The 11,270-nt window shown below is 33.9% G+C and overlaps 3 protein-coding genes across 3 annotated transcripts; 1 reads left to right on the forward strand and 2 right to left on the reverse strand.

The window, feature by feature from the left end:
• Positions 1-6,741: 6,741 nt before the first annotated feature.
• LOAG_03085 (hypothetical protein) lies at positions 6,742-7,643 on the forward strand (the record flags this gene model as incomplete). Its single annotated transcript, XM_003138622.1, has 2 exons — positions 6,742-7,043; positions 7,451-7,643. The coding sequence occupies 2 exons, from the start codon at positions 6,742-6,744 to the stop codon at positions 7,641-7,643; spliced, it is 495 nt and encodes a 164-aa protein (XP_003138670.1).
• Positions 7,644-9,007: 1,364 nt separating this feature from the next.
• On the reverse strand, positions 9,008-9,809 carry LOAG_03086 (hypothetical protein; the record flags this gene model as incomplete). The annotated part of the gene is made up of 3 exons (XM_003138623.1): positions 9,008-9,079; positions 9,403-9,557; positions 9,608-9,809. 3 exons carry the CDS (start codon positions 9,807-9,809, stop codon positions 9,008-9,010), a joined length of 429 nt encoding a protein of 142 aa, XP_003138671.1.
• A 727-nt stretch (positions 9,810-10,536) lies between these two features.
• On the reverse strand, positions 10,537-10,794 carry LOAG_03087 (hypothetical protein; the record flags this gene model as incomplete). Its single annotated transcript, XM_003138624.1, has 1 exon — positions 10,537-10,794. One exon carries the CDS (start codon positions 10,792-10,794, stop codon positions 10,537-10,539), a length of 258 nt encoding a protein of 85 aa, XP_003138672.1.
• Between the last annotated feature and the right edge of the window lie 476 nt (positions 10,795-11,270).

Here is an 11,270-nt window from a genome sequence, read left to right on the forward strand (position 1 = left end):
ATTATTATTATTATTATTATTATTATTATTATTATTATTATTATTATTATTATTATTATTATTATTATTATTATTATTATTATTATTATTATTATTATTATTATTATTATTATTATTTATTATTATTATTATTATTATTATTATTATTATTATTATTATTATTATTATTATTATTATTATTATTAATTATTATTGTAATTATTATTATTAATTTTACTATTATTATTATTGTTATTATTGCTGTTATTCTTATGGTTTTTGATCTGACACGTTGATGTGAACGATCTCTTGGCCAACATGAAAATATTAGGTTGCTTTTTAATACCAAATTCGATATTAATATTAGGTGCAGAATAGCAGATGGCAAATATAAACACATAAGAACAGACGAACAAATAAGTAACGTACATTGAGGGAGTGATCGTGAAACAGAGATGAAGGTAAGGTGTGGAATTTGTGCTGTTTTGTCAAAATTCGAGAATTGTCAAAAATGCTGTTGAAGCTATATAGAGAAATTAATGTAAGTTCAATGAGAGCTTGCGTTCATCGTCTTTTGCAGAGAGCGATTGCCAATGCGAAATCTGAGGGCTCTTTCTTCCCTTTTCCAAGAAAGATTGGCTGGTGGTTTGCTGGTTAATGATTCATTCCAGAAATTCTTCTTCCTACAGTCCTTGATTCGAATCGCATACATTTGGGAAATATCGGTGAGTAGCGTGAAAAAGTTCAATTTCATTTATGAATCCCTAAAGTACAGCGAAGATTGAATTCCATACAATCACCCAAACAGACTCATAAATATGGCAAAAAGAAAAATGATTTTCATCATATTGTGCTTCATCTGACGAATTGATTTCCAATATTGCTTGCAGATTTACAAAAAACTTGATTTTAGAATACTATGAGCCTTGGGTTATTTTAATTAAACTATATCTAAGAAGTTTTGAAGATAGAGATTAACGGGAGGGAACGCTTTTGCGTTTCAGAATTTCCAAATGTAGAAGTTCCCTGACATTTTTTCACTAGTATGTTCGAAATGTTCCAGAATCTGTTCAAATGAACTCAAGCAATTGTCATACCTAAACCAATTGTCACTATGTCCTAAGCATCGGTAAAGTCTTTGGGTTTTATATAATGAGAAAAATGGGATGTAATGTTTAAAATGTTTGTAGGATCTCCCATGAGATTTGAGTTAGAAATATCATTGTAATGAGTTAGATCATGTTAAGGATAAAACATTTCTGATATCGTCAATATCAAAGAAATGATGGTAGTGTTCTTCAATAAACACTAGAAGGGTAACAAAATGTGCAAAATGGTAATTAGTACCAGGTAGAAATATAATTCATAAATTTAATCGGAAATAAATTAGGTTTCATATTCATGTTTGGTAAGAGCAAGATAGGACATATTTTCGTGACTCAAAATCGATTGACGAAAAGGTGACTGTCTCTAATGTCTACGGAGCATTACATACAGTCTAAAGATATGTTGACTTAACAAAATGGTGATCATCTTTCTTAAATTAATCTGGGAAGGAAGATTTGCCAATTTTCATTTAAAATGTAAAATTAAGCTTGGAATCCTCATTTCATGAGTTAGAAAGATGATTTGGTCACTTAAAAGGAATGGAAAAAGAGTGGCAAAAGGAACATAAAAAGCTAATTAACAGGATTATCGTTTGGATTTTGTGGACAGGAAGAGACGATGATGGATGCGGTATTGGTTGTTATTGTTGATGACGATTAGAAAGAGAATGGAGTTCTGGCCTCGGTCTTAAAGCGAAAGCAATCTCATTTTGTTGGTGTAGGGGATTGCGGAAATTTCCTAGCACCGCATCCTATCCACAAAATTATTATCAATAACAAAAGCTAGATAGTTGAGTTGGATACGGTAAGGCGAACTTAGGCCAAAAGCGTTATGACTCTTCAGGCTCACGATTATCTAATTAAGCCATGAACTAGATTTCCGGAGGCTGCTTTTAATAGATTTCATTTCTCCAGTCTGCATGTTATTAAGCGTTGCTTTTCCCCTCGTGTAGAGTTCAGCTTCATTGATGACATTGGTTTACTAATCAATCGAACGAAGCTCTTTGACCAAGCTTTCTTCCTTTCAAATATTCATCTACTTTTTTTAAGCTAAATAAGCACAATCGAAGAAGCCACAACTATAAAGTTGTTCTTTTCTTTAGCCTTAACTTTCAGTCTTTTGGCATAATGCAGATCGTTTATATTCTCGATTGAGAAAGCAATCCGGCAAAGCTTCTCTTGCTAAAGCTCACAGCATTTAAGCATACATACTACATATGTATCGTAGCTCAATGATATGCAGATTTAATCCTCGAGCTTCTTTAAAGGCAAGCAAAGTTCTTCAAAACATTTGGACACAAGTTCTATGGCCATAATTGTCCCATCCTTTTGATTTTACTTCATAAAATGCTATGAACAAGATTGCCTCAAAAGTATTTCTGTAAAATATTTTCGAATCACAATTTATGTTATATTTAAGATTGTTGTATTGTTAGAGATTATGGATTATGAATTAAACAGATAGGACTAAGTCAGGAAAAAACTCACTACTTTTCGATTAGGGAGCAATGTTAATCAGTATTTTTGTCTTGAAAAGTAATTTGCCTTTCAAAGTAGTAAATCTTTTTTGCAAACTCTCACTCCAGTTATTAATGCGTATTGAATTATTCATTGCCATTCATCGGACATCTCACATGAGCCCAGTTTATTTCTTTAATTCAAAACAGGCCAATGGTTCCTGGTCATTCAGCAAGCATCATTAAATAGATAGGATAGAAAATAAAAAAATTTACTTTGTTTTAATCTTCATTGATAATTACTCAATCCATTTGAATGTTTTTATTTTTACCATTTGAAATTCTTACTACAGGAAATGCGATATAATCCGGTATTTCAATTTGAGAAAAGTAAAAATCTAAACAATAAGAAAAGAATGAGTAAATTTATTGATTAATTAGAAACTCATTGAGTTAAATGACTGATTGAGAATCATCAAAGATGATTTTTAATAATCCTCTTTTTCAACTAAACTAAGATTGTTTCTAATCAGTTCGTCATCAATTAAATTTATTCTGTTCGTCCTTGAAAGTGATAAATAATTTGACCAATACTTGAAAAGTTCTACTTTCATTTCAACAACGATGACAAATGAAAAGTTGATCAATTATTGCTGATCAAATATGAGAGATGAGGAGTTACATATTCAAATATATAAATGAGACACTGAAATTAGAATCCTTCTTTCACTTTTGGAGGTGATTTTAACATTTAAAAAGTAGAAAAGGCTTATAAAAAATAGACTTCTTAAATTCAGAAAATTGGTGGTCAATATTAAATGCATTTACACCTAATTTCTTATAGCAAAATTAGATGTCGTAAACAAACTGATCAGCACTTTTTTGTGCCAAACAGTAATAATGAAAACGAAACCGTTTCATGATTGCTTTTGACCAACGTCGTGGCTATTTACTTAAATTTTGTTACAATAACTTCGAGTACTTTATTCATGAGAGTATGTCATCATATAAAGCTCACCTCATTCAATGGTCATAATGTCATATTCTTACCTCAGAAACATACCTGGGGATCTGCTGCAGCTTACTTTTCCAGAATTCATGCTTCTCACCCCACCCGTAAAGCTATTGCAAGCTTCCGCTATTTGGGCTCAGGATTTGTGACATCTATACTGGAATATATGCAACATTGGCATTTCCCTCTTCCTCCAAGTGCTATCACTTTTTACTTATGAACTTTCCTTCTCCATTCCCTCCTTATTCCCCTTGAAATTCCAATCTATCTGAACTTCTACAAATGACTGCCATTTAGCAGCATCAGCAATAGCTCAACTGCGCTTCCCTTCTCCGCTTTTCGCTTTTCCTTACACTTTCTTTTCTTTTACAAGATGAAAAGAATGGTAGCCGATAACCGGTTTTCATAGTCTACCAATCAGTCTAAGAAAAGAAGAGCTTGTCATTGTAATCATCATCATTGCTTAAGTCACAGGAGTTCCTTTCGGCACAAGAAGCTGATGTCCTATGATAGGCTCCATTAAATCTTGATGATGAAGCTGGAAAACTTTTGAGAAAAGATGGACTGCGCTTTGTGACCTCTTCTTTTCTGACCGATGTCATCCAATCGCTTTTGTTTTGATCCTCAAGTAATTTTCCTCAGAAGGAACAAATGCTTATTTAGTGATTCTAAATCTGAACAGAAGTGTATCACATAGGGCAACACGCAATCAGCTATTCTTAAGAAATCGCACTTGAAAACTGGAAATTGACATATTAAGAGAATGAAGGTAGCACTAAACTTACCCTCAGATGTGTTGGCATAGTGGAATTCTTTTCATTTTCAAATTTAAAAGCACAACAGAGTGGAAGCATGTTCTTCTCCCTATTCATGCTGCCTTTCACCTTTCCTTTCTTAACCTGCATTCTAGAAATTGAATGAAGGCAACAAAATGTATGTACAATCATACAACAACAGTCAAAAGGGATCAGGAAAGAGGAAGATAAATAGATAGTGATGGTGACATATTCCAGGTTGTAAATAGCTCCATCCTGTCCTGTCACCTGAAACGGTGATTAAACTGCTAGGGTGATATATTGTACAATTCTTTTATTTCACCACCACAACATTGATCATCCTTTTGATTATATATACATTTGATCACATTACATATAATTTAGTGATATTAGCTGGTTTTTTATATATATATAGCCAACTAATATCACTATATTTTGTTTTCACCAAATGAGACTCTCCATCGCTACTACCCTATCAGTTACTGATTTCTCTTTTTCCTACATCAAATTTGGTGATCACCGTAAAGAGAGCAAGTATATAAGAAATAATCTATAGATTAGTACTAGAGGTTAAATTATTAGAAAAAAGTAAAATTTTAGCAGAGACCGGATAGACGAGTTTCCCTTTCCTCTGTGTTACACTCCGTTGCACAACTTCCACTTTCCTTCTGTTCAAAGTAGATTGAAATTGCCCTGAAGGTATCTAAACAACGAAGTTCAAGAGCTTCGCCGAAGATGTTGCCATCGTTTTGACTACCTTTACCTTACCCTCGCCATTTTCTTTTTCGATCTGTTTTTGTCATATTTCTTTCAGTATCTTTATTCCCAGTTCTCCTGTCTTTCAACAAGCGCTGACAACAGGTATGTGTTACATAATGCTTTCCATGCGCTAATTACTATTTTTCGATCGGTTGACAAACAATAACTACCTATTGTGCAAGAAGAATTGTTACTATTTCCTGACACTTGTCATTTGTTCCATTTTGAAGCAGCAATGGCTAAGTTAATGCATGAAAAGCAGTCTTTAAATTACACCCATTGGCTTAATTGGTTACCATTTATCTTTCAGCTAATTAATTTAACAACTGTATTACAAAACTGTAAGCAACAGTACAACATAACGTAATATTTGCACTTGGAACGCTTCACATGGTGGAACTGATAATTATAAATCATAGGTGGAGAACGCTGCGGTTACTATTGCTACCGCTACTGCCAGTTCTGCTAATTATTTCTTCCTCGACAAACTTTATTCCCCAAAACTTGTATGACATTTTGAATTTGATAGTTATTCAAGATTTGGAATAGTTATCAGGTTTCTTTGAATAAGCATACTTATCTCCAGCACTACAATTCATAATCAATATCAGGTTATCTTCAATCAGAAGTTCTAAACCGATGATTTCTTCGAATGTATGTCTCTAGTGACACAATCTTCCAAAATCAACTGCACATGATGTGTTTTTAAAAAGGAAAAAATTAAGCCTACTTTTGGACTTTTTTTTAATTCATGCTACTGTTTTGCCTTAAAATATCAAGTAATCTTAAGTTTGTCCTTTTTCCTGACATTCTAATAACTTTCTTGTGAAGCCTGGCTGAAAAATGAGAACTTCAGAAGCATATGACAAAATTTTATTTACCTCATTCATTCCATATCTATCACTACTTTTCCTACCTAACCTTTTTACACTTTTTTATTTTTGCTCTACTTCTTCCCTCTTTCTACACCTTACTCTCGAATCCTTGAAAGAATTAGTTCGATTTACAACATTTGAGTAGTGATTTAAACAAATTGCTATGACATGTTTTTGTTAAATTAACTATTCTCGTCCATTTTTCGTCGCTTATCTCAAATTGACCTAAATAGAAATAGCAGAATATGTATGGTATGTATAGATAGAGTTAATCTAATAATTGTAAGACAAAACAATGAAGACAGCTAGAAGTCAGTATCTGGCCGTAGTTCTTCAAATCAATCATGGAAAGAGTAGTTGTAGGTTTATGATAAGAATATCTTGGCTATGATATATAAGAATTAATAGCAATACTGTGATATGTACTGTCAATTGAATTCAAATAGAGAATAGAAGTGGTTGTAACTCGAGACGACCCACATAGCTGCGAAATGATTCCAAAGGCAGATAGATGGGTTTGGGATTCAGTGAAGAGGCTATGAGAGTGTCTCCGAGAGATTATATTGAACAGTTAAATTAACATTGTGTTGATCTCCGCCAATCTATCCAGTGATAACTGAAATGGACAGAGAAAATAATATAACGCTGCTTTTAGTATTTGCATAACATTTTTTTGTCTATCTTTAAATGATGGAGTTCCTTAGTGAGGATTAATTTCTGGGATATCTTCTAACATCTCAGTTTCCAAATCATTCCCTGCCATTTTCCGGAAATATCATGGGATACATTGGACAGACATATATGTACACGATGAACAGTGGTAGCAGCAAGCAGTCCTGCAATCAACTGTTTACTTTTGGAGAGCTTTCAGGCGTCGGCATTGCTCTCCACTACTTTTTGTCCATATCAGCATCAATAACTGCTTTTCCTTCCCTGATATATTCATCACCATCATCGAGCAGGCATTGGGGCGAGACACTCATCCGTACACATGCACAGACATGTACACACACACACACACATACACACACACATACACATACATACACACACGTACCCGAACACACACAGACATACATGTATATTCACTCATTCGTAATCAATATGCCCAAAACAAGGGTGGAGTTCTGAATTTCGGGGATTTATAGCAAAGCGGAGGAAGAGGGAATCAGGGGCGGAGGAAGAATTAAAATGCAACAAATTCCACACCAATATGTTGAGCTCCCTCCACAGTTTAATTTATGATCGCTAAGCTGCTTGCTACTTCTATTTCAATAGTGGTAACTAATGCAGGTGAAAATAGATTCGGATAGTTCCATAAAACAGGGATATTCCTGAAAATCAAGGATTATTATTGTTATTCTGTTGTTGATGTTATTGCTACGATAATACACTATCAGCACTTCTCTTGCTGCACATACTCCTGTTTAGATAAGTATCCTAAAATAATTCCTATACCGTAATTGTCCTAACATGAACTTTTTAGAAATGCCGTTGTTGACAGTCATCCATGGCTCAATTGTCTTATAAAATTTGCTATCTTCTTTGAAGTACAACAGATGAAAAGGAAAGTGATCCATGCTGCTGCTGCTTTTAGCAAGCTAGTTTTTACGGAAATTTTATTTCTTCTGCTCTTCAACAACTGTTTAAGAAATGAACTGAACTGCGAACAGAATTGAAATTAAAATATGCAAATGGATTACAAATTACACTTTTTTTATGATGCTATTCAGGAACTTTTAACTCTCTCTTCAGAGCTGATGAGTCAGAAATCGGTAAAGTAGGGATAGGTGATGTCCCCCTGTAAAATAGATAACTACCCAATTTTCGTTCATCAATTAGACAAGCTAATTGATTAAACTTAACAGGTTTCAGTGGTATTGCTATTGGCTGTCTAAGAGAACAGTGAACTTCTGATCATCCTGATGATGATTAACACTTTTATCGTGTATTGCACTGTGATACTACAAATAATTTTTTAATGAGCAACAGAAGTTATTCAGTGAGAAAAAGAACAGGACAATGTAAATAGCTATAATTCAAAGAAATTTCGTCTTACTTTTATTATAAAAGCATTTTTTCAAATAACGCATAATCCGGATTTGTCACTTCTACAAATCGTCATCATTGACTTCTCTTACGAATTGGTTTGTACCAAAAACTTGATTTTTATTTATTATGTTAGTTTCTTTTCCTGTTTTTAATCAACTTCCATGATATATGAACTATTAGTAACATTTTTCCGTCTTTCAAATCATCGATTCTGTTTCTTGCATATTCAACAGCAAATGGATGAAATTGTGTGCTAGAAACTAATTGCTAGCTACTGTGTTGTGTATTATCGTATTCGTATTATGTTGGTAAGATCCATTTCTAAAATTGCTAATTAATAGCTATTCAAAATTGCTGATCATCAGCTGTTTCTCTAATTTTTCTTGTTTAAAATGGTAGAAATTACAGTACACAAGCTCTTGCATATTGCTGCTACTGATTAAAGAAATGAAAAAAGTTGAAGTTAGAGTGTTAGTGAAAACCTATTGCTATTGGTTTAACAAATTTATTTCGATTTTATGATTTTAAAAAAAAATGACAATTATGGAACTAATCAGTAGGGTAGTTTACTAAGCTTCATTTTGGTAAAATGAACATTTATAAAATCATAATGTCATATTTTATCAAGGAAGTATAAAAGTAATAGGACAGGTGACACATGCTGGACTATTACTTATTATTCAAGAATGAAAAGTGTGAAGCAAAAATGGTAGTAGTTTTTGTTCAGTTCAAGATACATTGAATAAGGAAATGAATATGATAAATCTTAGCATAAGCGAAGAGAAACTTTTACGATCTCCTCAGTGACACCATACGCATGCAAATTAACATTCATGACGATTGTACAATCAAACAAACTAGTGTAAAGATAAATCTTGCCATCAAAAAAAAAAAAAATGCTTTTATCATGGCATGACAATATCATTACCAATAATTTGACTATTCGTAAAGTTTAGTTTTCATTATTGTTTTTTCGACGAAAATCGTCATTTTATAGCATTTTCTTATGATAACTGTCACCAACTCCAGGTTTACCGCAATCTCCACTATTAATAAAAATTTTCTGAAAAAAAAACCAAATAGTTTCATGATGTTTGATCTCCACTCATCTGCTTGTTTTCAGCATAATTTATTCACTAAATAAACGGCTCCATTATTATCATGTGTGTTATTATCACCGTATTCGAAATCATCATTGATATCACGATTAGCTATCAATTTAATTCAAATGTGATTTCTTGAAAAGTTCATCATTTATCTTCATTATTCATCTTTTTTTAAACCAAATATAGTTAGAATAACTATTAAAAGTCGATCGTTGTTTTCAGTAGAAATGTTAGCATCATTATCATATTATCACTATCGTTATCGTGCTATTATCATTACCATCAAAAACATCATCTTTTGGTCGATAGTGACATTAAACGAAGAAAGCGGTGCATGTGTATGTGTGCGCACCTGTAAGAAGCGGCTTTCACCTTCATTCCTTTTCGATTTCCACTTCTTCCTTTTCATCGTCTTTAAAAATTTGTTCCAATCCGCTAAAACCAGTTATGATTTGTCTTTCACTACTGCTCCTACTTATCTGTACCTTTTTTGGTTGTTTGGTGATGGAGTGTAGCAGGGAGGGTCTTCTCTTCCACCTTCATTTTCACATCTCTCTCTTTCATTTTAGCCCTCTGTAGCTGCTCTTCAACCTTTTTTGAAATACTTTCTTCTTCATCTCCTTCCACAACAACAACAGCAGCAGTGACAACCCTAAATGCTTCCCATATCACATTCACCAATGTCATCTCATAACACGACAACAGGTGAAAGTTACGTAAATGCTAACGTTTACTGTCAAAAATTCGATTTTTAATTAGTCCTTATAACTTTTTAAGATATATTTTTCTACTTTGTTTTATATGGTATAGTTGAAGAGATTATATCAAGGTGAAGAGGATAGTTGTGATATCATATCAGGATGAAGAGTGTAGTTAGTGATATTCACATCCAAGATTCAATAGGACAGATCGAACAATTAAAGTCATCAGTAATAACATTAGCGCACAACTGTTCACAAGAATATCATGAACTATTTGGATACGTGCATCTTTCAAGTTCATATATGACCCCCAGATTCTTAAATGGAATCTGATGACAGGCACTCTTCTGCACCAGAATGGCAACCTGAATTGTTGATGTCACATGTCGATAACAACCTACAGTAAACGGATAACATATATACTAGTAGTTAGCCAGAATACGGTAGAGAAAGGGATGCAATGATGGCTCCCATTAAGCTCCTAACAGCCGCTCGTATCCTCAGGACTGCGGGCAAATCCATTTCCAATGCATGAGGGCGTGGCTCCTATTCTAACGGTATCTCTGGGCCTGAAGCCTGCAGGGCGGAGTCCTGAAAGAAGGATGGCTTCGCTGCCTACAGATAGATATGTATCGCTCCCCAATTCTATCCTTGATTTAATCAGACAGTCAGCGGGCGGGTGGCTCACTTTCAGAGGGGAAGGGAGTCAGTGATCATCGCTTCGGATAGGGTAGAGCTGCTGCTACTGCTCCTGCTGCTCCTGCTGCTGCTGCTGCTGCTGCTGCAGTTGCTACAACGGTGACAGTGACGATGGCGGTGACGATGACGGCGACAGTGAGGTGATGGTGTTTCCTTCCTCCCCTCATCCATTTGCTTACCTGTGATAGCTGCTGATAACGTAATGATATGCCATCCATCCATCTATTCATCCATTCAATCATTGATTTATTTCGGCCATCCCTCACTATCATTCTTATCAGCAGCAGTTGTTTAACTCCCAATCGTCAGCCACCTTTTTGATAATAACCACTTTTATTCCGCACCGTTTTCCTTCTTGATTCTAAGTGTCAACAACGAACTAACCCAGATTATCTCTACCAGGTCATCTGTTACTACGTAATAATATCATTTCCAAAAAAAATCGGTCTGAACTTTGCAAAATTAGTCCATTTTAGTTCCTGAAAAAATGTTGCAATTTAAAGCATTTCTCTCGAGTGGCTGCTTCTCGAGATTTTGAATATTATAACTGCATTTCATTGAAGCTTTTATTGCCAAAATGATCTCAAGCTAATTTCATCTAAATCTGAAAATATTTGAATTTTTCCAACTTTCATTCGAATAAGTGTGTCGCTTAATTGAATTTTATTTCGGTTTAAGGAGAATTATACTAGAAAAGAAGTTGAGTTATTTCTCTGTGACAGATAATCATCGAATTTATAAATTTGCT

Source organism: Loa loa (assembly GCF_000183805.2).
Source record: "Loa loa unplaced genomic scaffold supercont3.32, whole genome shotgun sequence".
Classification (NCBI taxonomy): domain Eukaryota; kingdom Metazoa; phylum Nematoda; class Chromadorea; order Rhabditida; family Onchocercidae; genus Loa; species Loa loa.